This window comes from Triticum aestivum, chromosome 7D (assembly GCF_018294505.1).
Source record: "Triticum aestivum cultivar Chinese Spring chromosome 7D, IWGSC CS RefSeq v2.1, whole genome shotgun sequence".
NCBI lineage: Eukaryota > Viridiplantae > Streptophyta > Magnoliopsida > Poales > Poaceae > Triticum > Triticum aestivum.
This window is the reverse complement of record NC_057814.1, coordinates 171,363,547-171,386,725: the sequence shown is the minus strand read 5'-3', so window position 1 is coordinate 171,386,725 and position 23,179 is coordinate 171,363,547. Positions and strand designations below refer to the sequence as shown.

At 49.3% G+C, this 23,179-nt stretch overlaps 2 protein-coding genes across 2 annotated transcripts; one reads left to right on the top strand and one right to left on the bottom strand.

Annotated features, from left to right (window-relative positions):
• Positions 1-9,744: 9,744 nt before the first annotated feature.
• On the top strand, positions 9,745-14,390 carry LOC123163773 (aluminum-activated malate transporter 9). Its single transcript, XM_044581155.1, has 6 exons — positions 9,745-10,436; positions 11,760-11,897; positions 11,992-12,261; positions 12,853-12,989; positions 13,080-13,226; positions 13,310-14,390. Exons 1-6 carry the CDS (start codon positions 10,040-10,042, stop codon positions 13,985-13,987), a joined length of 1,767 nt encoding a protein of 588 aa, XP_044437090.1. The 5' UTR covers positions 9,745-10,039; the 3' UTR covers positions 13,988-14,390.
• A 165-nt stretch (positions 14,391-14,555) lies between these two features.
• On the bottom strand, positions 14,556-18,628 carry LOC123163774 (aspartyl protease APCB1). Its single transcript, XM_044581157.1, has 9 exons — positions 17,933-18,628; positions 17,019-17,136; positions 16,640-16,863; positions 16,301-16,537; positions 15,688-15,841; positions 15,514-15,596; positions 15,263-15,377; positions 15,099-15,171; positions 14,556-15,009 (listed from the first exon to the last, which is right to left on the bottom strand). The coding sequence occupies exons 1-9, from the start codon at positions 18,301-18,303 to the stop codon at positions 14,867-14,869; spliced, it is 1,518 nt and encodes a 505-aa protein (XP_044437092.1). The 5' UTR covers positions 18,304-18,628; the 3' UTR covers positions 14,556-14,866.
• Positions 18,629-23,179: the final 4,551 nt, after the last annotated feature.

Genomic DNA, 23,179 nt, shown 5'->3' with positions numbered 1-23,179 from the left:
GATTTGCAAGATACATACGGATCTGAATGTTGCAGACCCATTGACTAAGCCTCTTCCACGAGCAAAACATGATCAGCACCAAGACTCCATGGGTGTTAGAATCATTACTGTGTAATCTAGATAATTGACTCCAGCGCAAGTGGGAGACTGAAGGAAATATGCCCTAGAGGCAATAATAAAGTTATTATTTATTTCCTCATATCATGATAACTGTTTATTATTCATGCTAGAATTGTATTAACCGGAAACATAATACATGTGTGAATACATAGACAAACATAGTGTCACTAGTATGCCTCTACTTGACTAGCTCGTTGATCAAAGATGGTTAAGTTTCCTAGCCATGGACATGAGTTGTCATTTGATTAACGGGGTTACATCATTAGGAGAATGATGTGATTGACTTGACCCATTTCGTTAGCTTAGCACTTGATCGTTTAGTTTACTTCTATTGCTTTCTCCATGACTTATACATGTTCCTATGACTATGAGATTATGCAACTCCCGGATACCGGAGGAACACTTTGTGTGCTACCAAACATCACAACGTAACTGGGTGATTATAAAGGTGCTCTACAGGTGTCTCCGATGGTATTCGTGGAGTTGGCATAGATCAAGAATAGGATTTGTCACTCCGATTGTCGGAGAGGTATCTCTGGGCCCTCTCGGTAATGCACATCACTATAAGCCTTGCAAGCAATGTGACTAATGAGTTAGTTACGGGATGATGCACTACGGAATGAGTAAAGAGACTTGCCGGTAACGAGATTGAGCTAGGTATTAAGATACCGACGATCGAATCTCGGGCAAGTAACATACCGATGACAAAGGGAACAACGTATGTTGTTATGCGGTTTGATCGATAAAGATCTTCGTAGAATATGTAGGAACCAATATGAGCATCCAGGTTCCGCTATTGGTTATTGACCGGAGACGTGTCTCGGTCATGTATACATAGTTCTCGAACCCGTAGGGTCCGCACGCTTAAAGTTCTGTGACGATCGGTATTATGAGTTTTTGTGTTTTGATGTACCGAAGGTAGTTCGGAGTCCCGGATATGATCACGGACATGACAGGGAGTCTCGAAATGGTCGAGACGTAAAGATCGATATATTGGATGACTATGTTCGGACACCGGAAGTGTTTCGGGAGGTTTCAGACATATACCGGAGTACCGGGGGGTTACCGGAACCCCCCTGGGAGTATATTGGGCCTAATGGTCGCTAGTGGGAGAAGAGGAGGGGCGGCCAGGGCAGCCGCGCGCCCCCTGCCCCTCTAGTCCGAATTAGACAAGGAGGGGGGCGGCGCCCCCCTTTTTCCTTCTCTTCCTCTCTCCCTTCCTTCCCTTCTCCTACTCCTACTAGGAGAGTAGGACTCCCCCCTTGGCGCACCCTCCTCCTGGCCGGCCGCCTCCCCCCTAGCTCCTTTATATATGGGGGCAGGGGGGCACCCCAAGGCACAACAATTGATCATTGATCTCTTAGCCGTGTGCGGTGCCCCCCTCCACCATAATCCACCTCGGTAATATCGTAGCGGTGGTTAGGCGAAGCCCTGCGTCGGTAGCATCATCATCACCGTCACCACGCCGTCGTGCTGACGAAGCTCTTCCCGGAAGCTCTACTGGATCGTGAGTTCGCGGGACGTCACCGAGCTGAACGTGTGCTGAACGCGGAGGTGCCGTACGTTCGGTGCTGAGGATCGGTCGATCATGAAGACGTATGACTACATCAACCGCGTTGTTATAACGCTTCCGCTTATGGTCTACGAGGGTACGTAGACGACACTCTCCCCTCTCGTTGCTATGCATCACCATGATCTTGCGTGTGCGTAGGAATTTTTTTGAAATTACTACGTTCCCCAACAAATTCATATTGCATAGCCTCATTCAAAATTCACGTTATAATAGGCATTACAAAAGGGATAGTCTCAACACGCACCAATTACGAAATAACCCGTCGTACAAGTTGTTGGGGGGAGAATATCACATGGAAATCAACATTCAGTGAAAAATGACGAAAACCACATGGAAAGGATGAAGTTTCAAAACAATCTCAAAAGAACATGGGACGTTAAGAGGGTGATGTTTTATTGCCAAACAAAATTTCAAGTTCAAATATATTACGGGATGTGAGCTATAAAAATAACAAAATCAGCATTGAACGGTGCCGAACAATAACACCACTATTAATTGTTGAATTTTTCTATTTCATGTCTCACATCTTGTAATGTGTTTAAAGTTGGAATTTTGCATGACAATAAACCATCACCCTCTTAACATCTCATTTTTTTCCGATTTTTTTAAAACCTCCAAACCCAGTTTTCTTTGAATGTTGGTTTCCATTATATTCTCCCAAAGCTGTTGTATCCTGGTGCAATTACCTTTTTTTAGATAAAAGGCATACGCCCGACTTTATAAATAAAGCCACCAGGCAGAGTATCACAACCAACATCCAAGCAAAAACAGTATCAGAGCAGCAAATAGAAAGGTTTGCAAACATGGCTAACGAGCCAGTCATGGCACGCAGGCCAGCCCTCAAAAGACAAGATAAAAGGAAGCTGAATTAAGGCACCGTCCGACCCCGTCGCACAAGGAGGAAGCCGTGGACCGAATCTTGGATGCCATAGCGTCGAAAGCCTCGTGGTCCGCTTCCTTAATCAATAATCTCCACTGCTGCAGAAATACACCAGTTTTAAATAAGCAACTCACAGGATTAGCCGGGAAGATATGTTCGATGGTAAATTTGTTTCTAGTGGTCCACAACGACCAACAGATCGCTGCAAACCCAACCCAGAAGATCCTTTTAGAAGCCCGAGATAAGCCGCTGGACAATCTCCGCAAGTCCATGAAGGACGATGGATTCCAATTCACTTGCAGCCAATAACGAATACATCACTTAGCCAAAGAGCACTGAAAGAAGATATGGTCAGTGTTTTCGATGGCCCCACATAAGGCGCATCTGTCAGAGCCCGGACCGTTCCTTTTCCGAATTTGATCAGCTGTGGGAAGCTTCCCATGAAAAGCTTGCCACATGAAAATTTTGATCTTAGGAGGGATACGGGCACTCCAAATGCATTTGAACTTGGACGTAGGGGAGCCAGAAATAAGTTTAGCATAGACAGACTTAACCGAAAAGCAACCAGAAGAAGAATGGGGCCAGACAACCGAGTCCTCTTCCTCCGAGAGCAAGGGGAAGCAAGCAATAAGACGATGCCAATCTTCCAACTCTTCAGGAGAGAGCGTCCTACGAAGGTCTAGATCCCAGTTATTTAGAGAGAGCTCGAAGATAGAGATCTCCAGGTTAGAACAGTAAGAAAATAAGATCGGGAACGACACCGCGAGGGTGGTTTCCCCACACCACCAGTCTAACCAAAAACGAGTAGACTTACCATTTCTAACTATAAACTTGACCAAGGGTTGAAAAATTGGACGGACTTTAACGAGCTGATGCCAAAACTGGGAGCCACCAGTGGACGAAGCAAACATGGGGCTCAACGTCGGGAAGTACTTAGCCTTGAGAATGGTGAGCCAAATTAAGGGGGCGCTCCACGGAAGACATGATTTTCCACCACCACTTTAAAATGAGGCACTTATTCATGACAGCCGTATTAATGATGCCTAACCCTCCCAGGTTTTTGGGTCGACAAATGTATTTCCATTTCACCATCCTGTATTTGCGTTTATTATCAGCCGAATTCCAGTAAACGGCACCCCTGTGCTTATCAAAGCCAGCGTGGGTCCCTCCGGAGAGGAGGTAAAAACCCATCAGGAACATGGGGAGGGAAGACAGGAAAGCGTTGGTAAGGGCAACCTTGCCCGCTTGGGTATTATATCAGCCTCTCCACGGCAAGACCCGATTGCCCACCTTAGTGACAGCCGGAGCAAAATCTTTAGCCAGCAGCTTGTCAGGAGAGATCGGAAGGCCGAGATATTTGAAAGGAAAGGAGCCTAGGGAGCAGTTAAGGAGGTGGGCAACTCTTTGGGCCTCAACGTCCGAGACCCCAGTAACAATGACTTCACTCTTGGCGAAATTAATTTTAAGACCAGAGAGAGCTTCGAAGCAAAGGAGCAGGAATTTCAGGTGGGTTATGCTAGCCTCATTTAGTTCAACCATAATGATAGTATCATCCGAATATTGTAAGTGAGAGATGCCATTAGGGACAAGGTGAGAGCTGACAGGAGTGATGTGGCCAGCAGCGACAGCCCGAGTCAGAATATGAGAGAGAGCATCAGCGACAAAGTTGAAGAGAAGGGGGGAGGCCGGGTCACCCTGCCTCAGGCCCCTGCAGTTGGCGAAGAAGTGACTAATGTCCCCTTTGACCGAAACAGAAGTGTGGCCACCCGTGACCAACTGCATAAGCCTGTGAACTACCGCACCATCAAAGCCCTTGGCTAGAAGCACTTGTCGGAGGAACCTCCAACTAACCGAGTCATATGCTTTTTCAAAGTCAAGTTTTAGGATCACCGCTTTGGAGCCCCAGACTCGCAGGTCATGAACAATCTCATGGAGACAAAGAATACCATCCAGTATAAACCTGCCCTTTATGAAAGCTGATTGGAAAGGGCTAAGAGAGCGGTGAGTGATTGGGGAGAGCTAAGTAGCAAAGCCTTTAGCCGGTAGCTTCGCGAAGTTATTGATCAAGGCTATAGGTCTAAATTGAGTGATCATGTCTGCCCCTTTGACTTTAGGGATAAGAGTAAGCACAACATAATTCAACTGTGATATATCAAGGTGCCCAACCAGAAGCGTTGAATCATAGCCTGGACGAGGCCCCGCAGCTGGGGCCAGAACTGCCTAAAGAAGGGGATGGAGAAACCGTCTGGGCCCGAGGCCGCATTGTTATTGGCTGAGCGAATCGTGTTGAAAATCTCCTCATCAGAAAGGGGGATCAGCAAGGCTTCGTTATCATCGTTTGTAACCTTATCCTGAGAGGTCCAGAAGGAATTGGCCAGTCTAAAGCCCACCTCAGGCTTAGTGGAGAGGAGAGAGGAGAAGAAGTTGACCATGTGCGACATAATCTCGGAGTGATTAGAAACCCTGACGTTGTTGATGAGCAAGCTATCAATCCTGCAACGGCGTCGCCTACCGTTGGCAATGGCAAAGAAGTACGCAGTAGGGGAATCGCCTTTTAGAGTCCAATTAATGTTGCCCCTTTGTCTCCAATAAACTTCCTCTTGACGGTGCAGGGCCAGAAGGGCCTCTTCTAAATCATAACGAGCCTGACATTCAGGGGGAGAGAGGCCAGGGCCATCCGCGCGTGCGTCCAAGGAGCCAATTTGGGCAGCAAGCCGAGCCTTGTCACGCCTTGACTCAGCAGCGTGGTTCTTAGCCCAACCACGGAGAAATTTACGGAGGAAATATGAGCATTGGTGCCAGTCATCCATCGGTCCAGAAGAGCGTCGAGTAGAAGATAAGAAAGAGGAAATCTTATGTGCAATCAGGTCAGCAAAAACGTCAACCAAAAGCCAAGGAGCATCGAACTGGAATCGTGGAGAAGAGACGGAGTGAATCCCATCGTCAAGAATCAGGGGCGCGTGGTCAGATCCCACGATGGGCGGAGCCCGAAGGGAGGCCCAAGGAAGCAAGGAGTCCCACCTGGGGCAGATGAAAACGCGATCAAGAACAGATCGAATGGGAGCCGTTTGATGATTCGTCCAAGTGAAACGGGCACCAACCCTAGGGATTTCACGGATAGCGGAGTCCCGAATAAAAGCGTTAGCAAGCGGCCAAGAAAAATTAGGCGAGTTTTTATCCAGAGGAGAGCGCATCAAGTTAAAGTCGCCGCCAATAAGCAAAGGGAGGTCACAAGATTCTATCTTATTCAAAATTTTGTCCAAGAAGATATAAGAAAGTGAGTGATTAGCCGGGCTGTAAACAACCATAACTTCCAAAAGCATATTGAGGGTGCGATGAGATACCACTGAACTAGCCCAAAAAATGTCGTGGTCAAAGGTAACAAAATCAAACATATCTCTTTTGGTACCAATAAGGATTCCACCCGAGTGGCCAGAAGAAGGCAAATATTCCAGTCAAACCTATCAATCCCAGCAACAGCAGAAAGTTCATTCGGGGAGAAGGAAGGTTTAAGCGTTTCAACAAGGCCAATGATGTCTGTGTTCTCAGAACGAACAAGATCTTTAATCTGGTCCCTGCGCCCCCTAGCGTCGAAACCTCTAATATTCCAGAATAAGGCCTTCATCGATGGGAAAGGTTTTTTATGCGAAGACTCTACCTGCTGCTTGGGGCAATGCAGGGTTTAGAGCGTTTGCCAGCCCCGCGCCGAGGCGCAGCGGTGGGCACCTGATCCCTTTCAGGTCCCACCTCGACCCCACCGGCCACAACCAGTGAGGCGTCAACCCTAGAGACAACCTCCTTGGCCCTAGCAATATCCGCTTGTGCCAATTCATTTGCCCGAACAATATCCAACAATGAAGATGGAGACCCAAAACTAGGATCACAAGAAATGCCTACATCCTCTAAGATATGCAAAAGATGATCATTGGACTGCGACGGAAGGACTAATCGAACAGGAGAAGATACGGGGATAGAAGGGGTTGGGGAACATGGGGGAGTACCTGAGGGAGAAAGATCTCTAGCCGCAGCGCGCCGCGCCGCCCGATCAGCCACCCGCTCGCCGCCGAAGGAGATATGGCCGCTCTTGCGGGCGGTGGAAGTGGGAGAGCGCACCGGCACGGGGAAGCCGCCGCAGACGAAGGACCCGAGGCCGCACCCAAATCAGCATCAAGCGTGCGGCAAAGCCCTGCCGCAGACTGCTTGGAATCACCAGAAGCCCTGCTGCGCGCGGAGAATTTCTTGACGGATGATTTCTTCTTCTTTCTCTTGGTCATGGGGCCGGACGGGGGAAAATCTTCAATACCAGAAAGGAAAGGGGAAGCGGGGCGGGCTGGAAGGTTGGAGCACACACCAGAGAAAGGGGTGCCCCTCGCTCCACCAGAAGCCGCAACCCCCCCCCCCACCGACGCCATCCATCGATTCCTTGTTCCCACCCCACCGGGGCTTTCTCCTTGAGTAAGTCACGATCTTCAGATGTTAACCCATCCCATTCCGACTGGGTGAAATGATGCTCTGTGCCAGGGTTCGAATCATCTGGAAGTCCATCTCCATCCTTGTCATCTTTGTCGTCGTTGCCCGAGGCTGGCCGAGGCGGTGGGGGCGGGGGCGACACCGAAACCGCATCGCCCTCGACCCGAACCCTAAGACGGAAGCCACCAGCAGAAGGGAAGACATCAACGGAGTCGCGAATGCAAAGAGGATCGACGCACCAAACCCGCAGCCGCACAGGGCCCAAGACAAGCAGAGACTCCGGATCGACCTCGATAGGTTTGCCAATGAGAACACCGAAAGCCATAAGAAAGGCAGTGGAGCGGAGCGTAGGTGGACCGTCATCGACTAGGACCCAAACATCAGTCAGCGGAGGGATAGCTTTCGATCCATTGGAGGCGGCCTTGACAAAAATGACCAATTGGTTGAGGGGAAGAGTGAAACTGGAACACGAAGATATCATCCGCAAGCTTTCTTTGGAGGGGAAAATGGCAGCGAACTCAAACTCAGATAATTGGCGGATCTGCCAATCCCAACCACCATCATCCCATAAGTGGAGTTCATCGAGAAGAACCTGGGTGGAGATTTTCTTGTCCTTGACAGTAATGATGCCGGCGTTAGAAAGAGCAGGAATGGGAACCACTTGAGGAACCTCGCGATCGAGAGCGAAAAAAGAACATCCAGGTAGACTGAGGCCATAATGCACAAAGGCAGGAGGTTTGAGGCGGTTTTGGCAATCGACCGTAAGATGGCCGTCTTCTCTGCAGATGAGACAAAAGGGGGGTTTTGACATCGCGACTGAAAGTGACCAGGACGATGGCATGCGAAACAGTTGAGGGTGGGGGTGGCCACTTGGGTAGGAGGAGGGACACGCGCCGGAGCGGGGGGAGGCGGGGGAAAAATACCATCCCCGACAGATCCAGAAGCAGAGGCGGGACCCAGGCCGCCAGAGGAGGGGCGGCGACCCGGCGCCCCAGAGGAGCCGCGGGGCACAAACCGACCAGGCCCACCCCCATGGGACGTTGGGGCCCGCACCGGAGCCCGCGCCGAGGCCGCGGCACCGCGAGGAGGAGGAGGCCGCGAGGTCGGGCCAGCAGAGCCAGCCCTACTCGCCATGGCCGTCACCTCCCAAGGGTCCGAAGCGCGCGACGCAGAACCACCCAGAGGAGCAGAGGGACCGGCCGCCACCGAGCCAGATCCAAGGGAAGGGGGACCGCCAGGCTCCGCCGCAGCCCCCTCCGCACGGGCATGATCCGCCTGGAGCTTGGAACGGAGGGCGGCCTCATATTCCAGATCTACCTCCCCCTCAGCCGAGCCCTCCCGCCGCCGCTTTTGGCCGGACAAGGCCTCGCTGGAGGACCCGCGCGAGCGGTCCATCGAGACAACCGACGCAAACGAGAGAGAAAGGGGTGGAGGAGGAGTAGATCTGGAGAAAACTCGAATGGGGAAGCGGAGGCGACGCATGTCAGAGAGAGAAGCTGGGAACCCTAGAAATGGGGGGGGAGCGAGCCCTTCCGCACCCATATATACCCCGACCGCGCCAGGCCGGGGCCGATGGGTTGGGCTAGAGGGGGAATGGGGGGTGGGCCTGGGCCACCCGAGGCCCAAGAGCCACGAGAGGAGGGGGAATCCGAAACACTGGAAAGGGAGGGGAGGGCCCCAGGCCCACCAGGAGGCGCAAAGGCCTGAAACCCAGGAGCTGGCACCACCAGATCTAGGGTTTCAGGCGACCCAGCCGCCGCCGCCGACGAGGTCACCAGCGAACCAACGGACGGAGCACAGACGGGGGAGGTAGCCGGAGAGGAGGGGGAAATCAGGTCCGACGCCGGCGCAATACACCGCCCAGGCCCAAGGATACCACGGGCAGGGGACGTCGGAGGAACCCTACGGCGCCTGCGAGAGACGCGCGTCCAGCCGTCCACGGCCAACGGAGCGGGAGCAGGGCGACCGCGCCCACCGGGCGCGAACTTACGACACCGCGCTGGAGCAGAAACGACGGGCAGGCAGCACGGAGGCGCAGGACGGGGAGGGGGAGGGGGAATCGGAGTCGGAGTCCGAAGCCTCGGAACCAAGAGCCCAAAATTTGTTGGCGAGGGCAGGAGCTCGAAGCACAGAGCGAGGAGTGGACGACGGGGAGGAGACTGGGGACGAGACTGCGCGGAGGCAGCACGGGGACGCCGGAGACGGGGAGGGGTGGGGAGCGAGCCCGACGCCGTCGCCGCCCGGGAGGGGGAGGGAGAGAGGGGAGAAAGGAAAGCCATCTGCAACGGGACCCTGGTGCAATTACCTCCTTGCACAACCTATTTCTATGATCGAAAGGACATTACAAGAAAATTTCCCATTGACTAATAAAATGTTAGTACAAAATGTATTGAAAAAACCCTTCGACAGAGGAATCGAAAGGGGGGCAGATTCCAAAGAGCAATTGGCCTCACAAACCAGCAAAAAAAAAAGTCCAAAACCAAAGGCAGGAAGAACCAATCCGTGACCTACGTTGAACTAGTAGCAACGAAGCAAGAATTCTTCCGATCATCTTTGAAAAAGAAAAAGAATTCTTCAGATCAGACCGACCAATCCGACAACGGGGCACAAGGACGGCTCAACCCCACGCGCGCCCGGATCACAAGAAAGGGACGGATCAATTCTGCCCTGCGTGGCCTTGCACCTCTCGCAGCGGATCGCATCGCACGGCGGCCAGCCGCTCGCTGGATTCCATCCCGCCATATAAAAATGCGGCCTTTGCCACCCATGGCGTTTTCCTCCCGTCCCTTCCCCGGCTCTGCAGCTTTTCGCGTCGCGCGGCAGCCGCCGGGGTGACGCCACGGCTGACCAGAGTCCATCCATATAGCCGAGAGCGCGACACGCGGGCGCAGCCGACCAAGAAAGGCCGAGAGCAACACTGCGCACCCTGAAATCCGAACCCGCGCGCGCGCGACGCCCTCCTTCCAGAAGCGAGCGTCTCGCAGATCCGTCCGGCCATGGCCGCGGGCGCGGCGGGCGTGCCGCCGGCGCAGCTGGGGTCGCTGTGGTCGACGCTGGAGGACCAGCGGGGCGCGCGGGGGGACGTCCCGCTGCTCTCGTCGGCGTGGAGCCTGCCGGGCTCCCAGGCCGGCGGCGGCGACGGGGGGCCCAAGCAGGGGCTGCTTCGCCGCGCCGGCGCCGCCGTGGCGGGGGCGTGGGGCTCGCTCTGCGACGGGGTGGCCGAGATGTGGGCGTTCGCGCGGGCCGACCGCCGGAAGCCCGTCTTCGCGGCCAAGGTCGGCCTCGCGCTCGCCCTCATCTCCTTCCTCGTCTTCCTCCGCGAGCCGCGCGACATCGTCAGCCACTCCGTCTGGGCCATCCTCACCGTCGTCGTCGTCTTCGAGTTCAGCATCGGTAACGCGCCAGTCCACGCCGCTTCTCCGCCATTTCCCCCGTTCCGTTGCGACGGTTTCTGTGCTGTGCCGTTCTTGGTTCGAGGTCTCGGGGAAAACTCCTTGACTTTCTTGAACATTCCCCGTGACTTGATCTCGTAATGCTAAATTTAGGCCGCTGTCGTGTGCCCATTTTATGCCCGGGTGCATCAGTGACTTGAGCATGGCGATTTTAATTTAGGGTAAACATTTTTCCGTGCGATTCTGATCAAGATTTGCGGATCAGAAAGTTGCTGTTGCAGTGAAGAACACGCGAACCCGGCAGGCTTAGATTTGAGGAGTGTAAAGTCTATGTCAACAGCCTCTCAATCAAAAAGAGAAGTCTGTATCACATCATTTAGAGTGAGATATTTCACTGCTAAGGGACACAGAGAATTTTGTCTTCCGTCAGCTCCTGTCAATTGACCTTCCATTATTGCTGGTGATGCAAGAAACGTGCACGCTACTATCGAAACTGGAGATGGACTTGTGATACGTAGATTAATCTAGCGGTGTTCCTATAATTTATATACTGATCGCCGGTAGATTCTGTCTTTACTGTATTGTTTAGGCTCTGGGCCACCACTTAGAAAGTGATCTAGTTACCTTTTTCTTTAAGAAAACGTCATTAGTTTATCTATGAGCATGGGAAGCACCACTAAATTTTATTGCTGGAGATTGTACTTGGGACCACTTTGATCTTGGACCTGTTGTTGAACTTACTATACGGAATGGTAGAAATACATATGACTAAAGAAATGAATGTTGCTCTGAAGACAAACTACTAGTATTTGACCAAAGGCACCTGTAGTTCTCAACTGGTATTTTTATTTCCTGGGATGTTGCTTGCTGGTCTTCGATAATATCATTGTGATGCAGAAGTCAATCATAATGGTAGTGGTATTTTTTGAATTTTATATCGTTGGCTTCATGGCTTGCATGTTTGTTCCTTAGCCTGCTCAATGAGGTGTTTGGCTCCGTATATGAAGTGGTTATGTTTTTTTTTACCTAGTTGTATTTTGTAAACTTTTCACAATGAGTGTTTGAAAGTACCGCTAACCTCTGTTACTAGAGATTCTAGTTGAATGATTGGAACCCTTCATTGTAGTACCGCTTGTAGAATTCACACAGATGCACACTCGCACTGAAGATTGTTTCTTTCTCATGTGAATTTTCTGGTCTTCAAAATAAAACATCAGTTATTTATCACTCTGTCTTACCTAGGTCTCAATATGGTGCTCTGTTTGTTTGTACACCTGCAAATAGTAGGCATTCCCCTTCAGTAACCTGGTCCGCCATTATGCAGGTGCAACATTGAGCAAAGGTTTCAATAGGGGTTTAGGAACTCTTACTGCAGGAGGGCTTGCTCTAGCAGTTGCCGAATTGTCCAAAAACTTGGGTGCATTGGAAGAAGTGATCCTTATTATAAGCATCTTTACTGTTGGTAAGCATTGGGGCATGCTGCGATCATTTCCTGGTGCATTTTATACAAGTGTATCTAATTTGTACGCCTCTACTTTTATGTTTTTGACTGCTAGGTTTTATCACAAACTTGGCAAAGCTACACCCAACGATGAAGCCTTATGAATATGGATTTCGTGTATTCTTGTTGACATTCGTTTATGTCATGGTCTCTGGGTACAACACAGGGAAGTTCACTGATACGGCTGTAAGTAGATTTGTATTGATTGCTCTTGGTGCTGCTGTCAGTCTGGGAATCAATATAGGCATTCACCCAATCTGGTCTGGAGAGGATTTGCACAATTTGATCGCAAAGAATTTTGCTGGTGTTGCAAAATCCTTAGAAGGTAATACCCCACCCCAACCCTTAATATAATGATGCTTAGAATCACAGTATTTGTCAACTATACATTGCTTAAAAAAAGTTAGAAAATATTAGTTGTTGTATCATTGCAATGCCGTAAGGTATATCCCTCTTTATCCCTAAACTGTCTCCTAATGTAGCATCCACATTAAGCCACATCACTCTAAAAGAACAGTAGCTGGATTATATCCAGGATCGATCAAGTCCGTTAGATCTTGGCAGTTGGGACAGTCATGTCCTTTGGTTAAAAGACACATCCCTTGGTGAAAGGATCTCTCTTTGTGGAAAGACAATTAAGATGTCTCAGTTTGTAACTTTCCAAAGGATGCGACAATTAAGATTGCTTAACTGTGCCAGAAAATCAATCTACCAAAATTTGACATTTCAGTTGGTTTATGCACTTGAACAACATTTGGATTTTGGAACTCAATGCTTAAACATGCAAATTATATATATAAATATTTCAAAATAAACACACTAAAACATTTAGTAATACCCACAGCAAAGTGCGGGCTTTACACCAGTATACATCTGATTTTTATGCCTTTATTGACAATTTGGCTGTTCACTCTAGGCTGTGTCGATGGATATCTGAAATGCATGGAGTATGAAAGGATTCCTTCAAAAATTCTTGTATATCAAGCTTCTGATGATCCTCTATATAGTGGGTACAGGGCAGCTGTCGAGGCGTCAGCACAAGAGGAAACCCTGGTTCAATTTTTGCTCTAAAGCTAACACTTCTATTTGGGGTATCTCACCTTTTCTGTTAATTCTGACTCGGTCCTTTTGTGTGTGCTCTAGCTAGGTTTTGCTATATGGGAACCGCCCCATGGTCCGTACAAAACGAGGAACTATCCTTGGAAGGGTTTCACTAAAGTTGGTGGAGCATTGAGGCACTGTTCCTTTGCAGTCATGGCATTGCATGGTTGCATTCTTTCAGAAATTCAGGTTTGCTAATTTAGTTTACTCGACAACCTGTTGAAGTTCTGCATTTGTTACCTAAACAAACGTATATTTGATTTTCGTTGTAGGCACCGCCAGAAAGCAGAAGGGTTTTCATTTCAGAAATTCATAGAGTGGGCAGAGAAGGTGCTAAGGTGTTGCGCGAGCTTGGAGACAATGTGAAGACAATGACCAAGTTGAGGTCTTCAGATATTCTACTGGAAGTTCACTTGGCAGCTGAGGAGTTGCAAAAAAAGATTGACGAGAAGTCATATCTTCTGGTGAACACTGAAAGATGGGACACTAGCAAGCGAGCTGAAGGAATAAAAGATGCCATAAATGGCAACAGCGTGGCGGCAAAAGAGAATAAGAATGAAGTGACGGAGCCTACTATTGCCGATCAAACTGCGGCTCAGCATTATAAGAGCTTTGCTGCTGCTTCATTTCTTAGCCGATATGATTCATCAGCAACTATAGACGGCTACAAGACGCTACTATCCTGGCCTGCACGCAGATCATTCCATCCAAACTTGCCGCTTGAAGACGAGGAGTCAAAAACATATGAAAGTGCAAGTGCCTTGTCCTTGGCCACATTTGCCTCGCTCCTAATTGAGTTTGTTGCCCGGCTACAGAATGTTGTTAACGCATTCGAGGAGCTGAGTGAGAAGGCTAACTTCAAGGACCCTGTGGAGGAGCCTGCTGCAGTTAGCACGGACGATGGCGGGTTTCTCGCTAAAATATGCAGATGTGTTGGGCTGAAGAGTTGACATCGACGATGACCCTGCAAGGCCCCTCCACCTGGAAACCTTGTCACTCACTTTCGTGGTCCAGTTTGTTTAATAATTTTGGACGATGACATGTGTATAATACTGAACTCGTGTGTGTGCAATGAGAAGATTGCCGGGTGCACCGCTAATGGAGCTCCTGTTTGCCACCGCTAATGGTAACACTGTTGATCCTTGTATTTCTGAAGTTAATCTGTAAATAACATGTTACTCTTGGATAGTTGGTGGTTGCACGCGCAGCTCGATGTCATGTATAATGTGTGCAAGAGAGATGTTCCCTGACCTACCTGATGATGGGAAGGTAGCCGTGTTTTAGTTTGCTCATGAGTCACCATAATGCTTTTGTTGTGAGCTTGCTTTTAATGCATTTCTATGCTTAGTTACACTCTGCTCAAAGGTGTGATGTTGCTTTCCATGTGTTGGTGAGGTTTGCTTGGGCATTGTTTGGACATGAGACTTATGTTGCTTGAGTTAAACATTATGTGTTGTCTCCACGCGATATTCCATCAACCAAAAACTCCTGTATATTGGACAGAAAATACAAAATAAATCAATCAGAAATCACATAACTGCTACTCATTTGAAATTGATATGCTTCACCACTTAGTCTTACAAGTGGATGAGATATACTCTACAGCATATCCATAGATATGCAGAGTTCTGCTTCTTTGGTATATATACAGCAGAGAAAAATTACAGGTACTGGCTATATCTATTCACCTTTCTTCCAATTTGGTTTTCCTATATCCCTTGTTTAACTACATCCATTATATGATTATGGCAGCTTCGGTCGCAGAATTGCGCGTCGAAAAGGTGAGCGCATGGTCAGGCGAACACGGGGTGATCATCTGTCTGTGCCATTTAAAGAAGTTGACTGCGCAATGCTCTCGAAAGGAAGAACGGAACCCTGCTTGCTTTCTGTGGCCTGGTGCAGCCTGACTGAGCCCATCCGATCTGATTCTCGTCGTTGTCATACGCAACCAACTTCCCACAGAGGGAAACATCTGCAACAAGCAAAGGGAGAGAAAGGTGAGCTTGACAGAGATGGTTAGTGAAGCCATGGAAATGTGGCACACAAACGACCGGTCGCTACCTCCAATTACTATTGTTGAGCTGTGGCCAATCTCAGTTCCATCAAGCACCCCTAGGCAGACATTGCCCTTGTCCTGAAAATGAGGTACAGGAAAAGTATGATGGTGATGAACTCCGTAGAGGAGATGAGGTTGAAGTGATTGCTGGGGGTGCCTGTGAACTTACGCTGATGATCAAGTAGTTCTCGGGAGCAATTGCGAACGTTCTTGGGATCACAAACCATGTTTTGCTGAAATGCAGAAGCAATGGCTTGAACAGTTGCTTCACATCATCCACAGACCTGAAAAATGCTCAGTGTCATTTGACAGAAGGGCAGGATTATTTCTAATGAAATGTGAAGTTGTTAATTCTGCATCCCTTGCGATGATCAAGAAGCAAACAGCGTTTTAACTACCAACAGATTTCCATCACATTACCTCACTGGAAAATTAGGCTTCATGCAGAAAGGCAGCGTTTGATCTGATTCATCGCGTGCAAAGCCTGGAGAGGCCGCTTCAAGCTGTTGAATTGCAAGATCATAATCAGGTATAAGTAGTAGGATGGAACTGAACCCATTTCATCTGATGGAGAGAGTTGATGCAAAAACTCACCGAAGCAATCAGGCTTGTGTATATTTCATGTGGAAAATAAGTGTATGAGCTCCCGCTGTCGAAGATCACTTGAGTCAGCTTCCCAGCCTGCTCTCGCACATTAAGCTCCTGACCTCCATAGTTCACCTTCTGTACTACCGTGCTGTACACGTCCCTGTCAGTACACAAAATGCAGAACTGCAGTCAGATACGCGTTCTAACCTCAACAAAGTGAATTTTCATACAACAGATCACAAGAAGCGCAATGTTTTTATGTATGGTGAAGGAAATCTGTGCCACAGCATAATGCATGGATATAATCTAGTTCGACGGTGTGATGTGATATCAATTGCTACGGCTACTGAAAAAAAGGGGAGTCACTTTATTTGTGGAGCCGATGCAAATATCAGAAAGAAGTAAAGAACAAAGCAACATTGCAGAGCAGTTGGGCAAAGTTTCCATTTGCAGTTTGAGTCCTGAGAGGGACTGGAATTGGTTAAGATTTCTTGAAGATTCGCCGCAAGCAGGGCATGCCGTATCCGGCCGAAGACGGTGCGGGGTACCATGATATTCATGGGAGAAATGATGGCCGCATGTGAGAATAATCTTCAGGCAAAGGAGGGGGGAGACTCACTCTGGACCATTGCGGACGGGAACCCATGTCATTCCCCATCTGGGAACGTAATCATCACCGAGAAACATGTAGCCACTACTGCTGGGATCCGTGGCGATGCAATGGCCGAAAACGTTGGAAATGATCCCTTGCTTGGCTAGCTGGGTAGGGAGGCTCATTGCCCCATTGCTGAGGCCAAGGATCCCATCAGTACTTGCTGGTGAGTCCAGAAGCTTTCCTTGCTGATCATGTGCACACCTAACAGATGGTACACAAAATGGGCAGTTTGTTAGTGTACAGACATCACCACCCATCTCTGAACACTGAACAGGTTTGGTTATCGGAGAAGTCGTGCCGTACCCGAAGACAAAGTCCATGTTTTGCCTCTCACCGTCTGCGGTGATCAGCCGCATGTTGTCCCTCGCAAGCACACCGGCAGAGGAGCTTCGGTCCGCATACGCGATCTCGTAGTCGCATTGTTTGCAAGTGTCGCAGTAATCTTGGTTGCCTTGCAATTCCTGACAATGTGAATCCTTAGGTGGAACTATGTTTTCTTTTGCGGGCTTATATAAAGGATGAGGTCCCTGTAACAAGATAAGAGGCGGATCAGGAACGTTGTGGACTTTGGAAATGAGGCTCATGATGGAACACTGGAACCAAGATATCCACAGAAATTGCGTCGTCGCGACGAGGCCGAGTTCTTATCACGAGATGAAATGTGACTGAAAATGGTACCCACCTTTGTGCAATTTGTGCAGGGTGCATCACACTGGATCCATGTCAAGGCGCTCCCGGTATCAATATCAAGAAAATAGGGCCTTGCAGGATTGCCAATGTTTATGGAAGTGAAGTAGTGCCTGCATATTAACAATCAGAAGAAGAACAATGCCATGTTAGTACTGAAAATTGCACTGTATTCTTAATAGGCAACAGAATCGAAGAACAGGACTTTGTCAAAGATTAATCACGCGAACAGAAAGATTGATCTGAACACCAAAATGTTGACTTTGAGAGGTCGACGGTGCAAGTGTTTGCTTGTTGGTTTATACTAGTAGCGACATGCCTATATCTAAATACAGACTTGCATTCTTATTTTAATATGTCGACGGTCAATTATGCTTATGACCCAGCAGGCATGACAGGACAGAAAAATGCAACGTTCCAAAGAACAAATCCCTGTTGGGCCAGTTGGTTACCTTGACAAATTCCTGCAAGGAAGGGTTCAACTCACTCATGTGTTGTTCTTTTTGACAGGTCATTCATGTGAAATTATTATTCGTGGAAAAATATATGTTTTTAATAGAATATTCGTGGTGTCCAATTTGCAAACATGCGGTGTACCAGAAAAAAGACACACTAATCTGCGAAAAATAAAGGAATCGAGAACGAAGATGAGAAGTTATTAAACAGATTCAGGTTAAACTGACAAAAATGGTGATCCAACCGAAGTCCCTGGAGAATGCGACCGAGAAACTCCAAGAAGACAAGAACCAAATGCTCATGGAATCAACCGAACCAACCCAAGGCCAAGAAACAAACTTCCTTTCGTCGTAGGATACAAAAAGAATCCAGGCGGCGGAAAGGAGCAAATTGTGCCTTTGGGCGAAAGGGATTCGGATGCCTGTGCCGGCTCGGCTCGTCGCACGCACGCACCTCTCCGGCAGCACGGCCGTGGTCGAGTCCTCCGCCTTGACGCCGGCGGGCTTGGGCTTGGGGTGCAGCGGCAGCAGGAAGGACGAGGCGCGCCCCTCGCCCCATTTCCAGTCATCCCCCCCGGAGAAGGAGAAGGAGTAGAGGCCGTAGCAGTGCGCCGCCACCGCGAACGCCGCCAGCACCACGAGCGGCGCCGTGGCCAGCCGCAGCAGCCTCCATGCCCGTCTCAAGGCCGCCGGCTCGCTCCTGGACGGCGAGTCCCGGCCCCCGTCGGCGGCGTGGTCCGGGAGGGCGATCACGACAACGCCATGCAACGGCGGCATCGTGTCCTCCTCCACCTGTTTTCCCGACAGCAACGGCGTGGTCGCCATCTCCGGCGAGGCCTGTAGAGGGATAGTTCTAGGCTTTCTAGCTGTTGCAAGAGAGGGAGGAGGAGGAGGTGGTCGTAGACACGAGGGAGGAGGACAAGGAGCGCGCGACTCCTGGGAGGCGGGCGACGCGACGCGATGGTGATGCGATGCTGGTTGCTGGTTATGCCGTGTGCTTGGTTTGGGTTTGGTATATTATGGCTCGCTCGCCGGCTGCGGGTTTTGGATGCTTGCAAGCGTGCGCGCGGGTTGTGTGCGACTGGGCTTGAGCCATGCCCGCTTGGGTTGACCTCTTCTTAAGAGGAGGAGGAGGGCGGAGTTGGAAGGTAGTAAAGTGAAGTTTGCAGCAGCAGCAGCAGCAGCAAGGCGCTGCATGTTGCTGCCTGCCAGTGAGGCGATCGAGGCCGCCGGTCATTGTCGTTGGCCGCGTCTGTGTTGCTGATGTTGTTGATCCGGAGGCCGCACGCAGGCACTCCCGCCGTGGCGTGTCGACCGGGGTGGTGGAGTGGTGGATGACCGCTGGAATGTGTGGTGCAAGTGTCGACCGGCGGTGAATTCCACCTTTCACCTACTACCAGGGCATTTGTGACGCTTTCTTGTAATCTTTTTCTTTTCTTGTAATCTTAACCAGTAAAAAAATCAAGTAAATAGCGGGAAAAAAAAGCTACCGCAATTTGGGTCATGGTTTTCAAAAACTACCACGTTATTTTGCTTGGCTGATGCCTACCAACTTTGTTTTTTTGAGAACCTGATGCCTACCAACTTGAGTATAATCTGCTGCAAAGAAACACTAGTTACCGTTCGGCTCACAATGATGTCGATTATGACATCCGTGGCCCGCCTGTCAGGTCAGCTCCGTTTGATTGACCGTTAAGTTGGACATGGGCCCACATGTCATCATCAACACTCTTCTCTCAAGCCTTTTCTCTCCCGGACATTTCATCGAACACTACACATGTTGTCCTTCGGACTCAGCCGTAGGCAACAAGGCGACAGACTGCCAGTGGCAGATCTAGAACTTGACAAACATGAGGGCAAACATTATAAAGTGTAGCATTTTTTTTTCTCAAAACACATTACAAAATAGTTAACAAACTACTGAATACATATGAATGCACTAATAAAACAATCTGCCATGGCCCCCACCACCACACCCCTAGATCCGCCACCGCAGACTGCTATACATGCTGATCCCCGAACTCCCCCCCGGAGCTCGGTGGCGACGACGGCTGGGTTGGTCCTATAGAGGCGGACCTTGCTGCCGCAACTCTCCTCCCATGGCCGCTCCACCTCCTCCCACACCAGATCGCGGCTGCTATCGTAGAGGTGGAAGTAAACAGTGTGATTTCACTCTGTTTTTTTTTTTAATTCCATTTTTTTTACAACTTTGACTTCTATACCAAGTAAATGCCATAATTACAACTTTAATTCAGCCGGATTCTTGCAGGTTGAGTTTTAACTGCACACTAAATAACTCACACAAATATAGTAGTACTCACTTAATTCTGCAAATTCAACAATAATTGTACATTAACTATACTATTATTTGGAAAATCATGTTTGGTTCCGTCAACATTAATATGGTCATTCAGTTGTCTTTTATTGCAATTTCTCTTAGTAGAATATTCGAATGTGTCTAACCACTAGTACGATTTTTTGCTGATTATCATGTCCGTAATTCGGGTATGCCAGTCACCGTGTACGAGTTTCTGCGTCCTGTAATCCGTTTCTGCATCCTATAATCCGGGCACATCGGAACCCGAGACGATCACACCACACCACTATTATTGAGATTGAGAGGGAAGAGCCGTTGATTCTCGTACGTACATGACTCCTACCTGTCCTGGGTGTCCAAATCATTGGGTGGCTCCTTGAGTCGTGGCGGCTTGTAATTACCCGGGGCTTGTCCATACGTACTTGGGGTCGTGCTGCGCAGTTGGTGGCACAGCGACAGGGCCTTGACCGTGGCGCCTCCCCAACGTGTTCGATCGCCCGCTTGCACTCCACACCCACACACGTACTAGCAGCCAGATTTCCCAAGGTGGAATAGTATATTTCTTCTTCATCCCCCGGGAAACCGTGGGTTTGTGGACTCCCACGCCTCTTTCTCAGGTGTCAATTCCAGGGGGCGCTACAAAAGTTTCCCTGCAACTTGGCGCGCGCTTGGCAGCATCCCCTCCCCTCCCCTGCGACGATCAATGCGTTTTCTTCCTTTGTTGGTCACGGTAGGGGGGCGCATACGCGTATGTAGGCCGACATGCGTACATGGTTGATTTTTTTATTTTAGTTTTTTGAGGCAACCGTAGCCGTAGATGGTTGATTGCATGATTGGACATGCTGTTGTGGTAGCCATGTAGGAGGACGGGGTTGGACTTTCTTGCACACAAATTGGTTGGATCGAGGGGGGTTAAATAAGGCGTGGAAGCTTTAGGTTTGGTTCGTAGAGGGTGATTTGTAGGTAGGTAGCTAGCTAGCTAGTCCGATTGCTTAGTTAAGGTTTGCGTCCTAAGCAACGTAGCATCAGTTAACACATCATTGTTAGCGGCTAGCTAGCGACCCTGTTTTTTCTATTGCAAGTTAGTTTAGGTGCGGTTTGTGCTTTGTAATACTATATGCCCATTTTCCTTTTGCGTGTTTCCGTTACGAAGGCATACTTATTTTTAGAAAAAATATATATTCAACCACGCAGGTGGTCAGAGTTATTTGATAAAGTCCATTAATTTTTATTTGCGAGGAATAGTGTCATTTCTAGTACTAGCACTTTGACTATTCTAGATTTGGCCTGGAAAACTCTAATTTTTAATCGCCAAAACCGTAAGTATTTCATAATCGAAGCATTGCAAAGGTGGCTCTGAATGGAGTAGCTTTGCACATGTAGGAGCCTAGCCAGAATGGAATACTTTGACAAGAAAATTTTAAAACAACTCTGATGAAAATAGTGGGAGGGAAAGTTCGGAGAAACCTACAACTATTTTCTTATTCAAAGAGAATCAGAAAATTTAGAAAAATATCTGAAATTCCTAGAACTATTTTGTGTGTTACAGTACTATTTAACAGCGATCATGCTTTATTGATTATGTAGGCTCTTTTTTCGGGACGAGACTTGCCTGCTCCCTTCCCATGCTTCCATCCGTGCTCCCGCATACGTGGCTTGATTTGATTGGAAGAAAATAAGGCCCGGCCCCACCCCCTGAAAATCAGGAGGGAGATGATTAGATTAGAAAAGAAAAAGGAAAAAGAACAGCCGTAGGATGAAGTGGGAGCACGGATGGGAGCATGGAGATGGAGCAGGCAAGCCGGATCCCTTTTTTCGAGCCATGCATGGGAATTGCATGTGTTTCATTAGGAAAGAAGGTACAAACACGGCGACACCAACGATACATAGCCATAGATGGCACGACCCATCCCGAAAGTGTGGAACAACTAATGTACTCAGAATGTTTGCACCATTTTGGACCGTGGGTAATTTCCGCACCTATGCAATCTGTTCCATGTTGTACATCGCCAACTGGTCGACTATCTATGCTTGTGCAACAGCAGGGAGGCATATTTGATACATCCGCCAAATTAAACCTGTCCAATCTGCTCGGTCGATCCTAACCCAATGGCGTCGCAGGCAATCTCGTAGGACGCAAGCACCACACACGACACGAGAGGGATCACTCCACATCCGACGGCAGCAGCGTCGACGAATTATTGCGCTTGACCATAGGCACACACAAACATAACATAGGGAGATGGCGGCTGCACGGTCAGCTTCAGGGAGCGCCTTTGAGTGCCGCGGAATCAACCAGCCCGCATGGCTCCAAGACTGCACACAGCAGCAGCAACTAACGCAAAGCGCGCGCGGATCATTTTTCTCCCGTCCCGCTAACGATCCAACGCTGACGCCTTAACCCTCTCTCTCTCTCACCAAATAAAGCAGGGTTTGGTCGATCGTGCAGACGGGATGGATTCGTCGGTGGCCATTACAAACAAGTTGATGATGAATCTCGTCGTCGGTGAGTACTCCTACATTGCTAGCGAGAGTGGGGCTGCAAAGGCACGTAGGAGCACTCTGTTATTACTGTCAGTTACATACACCGCGTCGGATACAACAACCTGCATGCACGCCCAAAGCCCAGGCATACGAGAAAAGAATCATCGTCTTCGTTTTGGCTCGTTGCCCAGATCCGGCCGCGTCTGTACGAAGGCAGCGACAAATGCGGTTATGCTACTGGTCGGTTGACAGACAAGAGTGGAATCTGGAGATCGAAGGCGCGGCCTGCTCCCACTGATCTCGACGACAAAGACGACGCAGAGGGAGAATCGGAGTTGTACCGCCGTGACCCCGCGAGCGGCCAAGCATATGCTACGCCGAAACAGCGAACGGCCGGCCGGTCCAGCCGCACCGAACAGTTGGTGCCTACTGTGCCCTGCCGCTGCAGCTGCTGCAGACGCTGACCGGCCTGGTGCGCCGTCGGCTTCCGTTTTCCGGCTTTTTGATCGTTGCGCGGTGGTTTTCGAGCTTTCTAGGGCTCTGCTTTCCTCTGAGGCTCTGGTTGGTAGGGATCTCTTTATGATGGTTTTATATATACATGTTCCCATCTCTCTTTTCGAAAAAGGGAGAAAAACTGCTGTTCAGATCTTTGTAGTTGAGCATTTTCAGAATATCACTGCCCATCCAACCAAAAATACGCAGGCTAAAGATAGAAAAAAAGAAACATTTGGTCTGCAGTCTGCATATACTACTCGGTCTTTTTTTTTTTTTTTGAGGGTTACTACTCGGTCTTCTGACGTTTGTTCCATCTGAACAAGATTCGGTTGGTTCGCCGGCATTCAGCTCGCTTATGGTGAAGGCTGCAGCCAGTTGAGTTAACACCTGCAAGGACCCAAACGA

What these genes read in the sequence shown, in the direction of transcription:
- LOC123163774 (XM_044581157.1), bottom strand. Translation starts at nt 18,303, where the DNA reads ATGGCGACCACGCCGTTGCTGTCGGGAAAACAGGTGGAGGAGGACACG. An exon ending in AACATGGACTTTGTCTTCGG is followed by an intron (nt 16,538 to 16,639) that starts GTACGGCACGAC and finishes ACCATCTGTTAG; the next exon opens with GTGTGCACATGATCAGCAAG. An exon ending in AGAACTACTTGATCATCAGC is followed by an intron (nt 15,172 to 15,262) that starts GTAAGTTCACAG and finishes CCTCATTTTCAG; the next exon opens with GACAAGGGCAATGTCTGCCT.
- LOC123163773 (XM_044581155.1), top strand. Translation starts at nt 10,040, where the DNA reads ATGGCCGCGGGCGCGGCGGGCGTGCCGCCGGCGCAGCTGGGGTCGCTG. An exon ending in TGTTGCAAAATCCTTAGAAG is followed by an intron (nt 12,262 to 12,852) that starts GTAATACCCCAC and finishes TGTTCACTCTAG; the next exon opens with GCTGTGTCGATGGATATCTG. An exon ending in GCATTCTTTCAGAAATTCAG is followed by an intron (nt 13,227 to 13,309) that starts GTTTGCTAATTT and finishes TTTTCGTTGTAG; the next exon opens with GCACCGCCAGAAAGCAGAAG.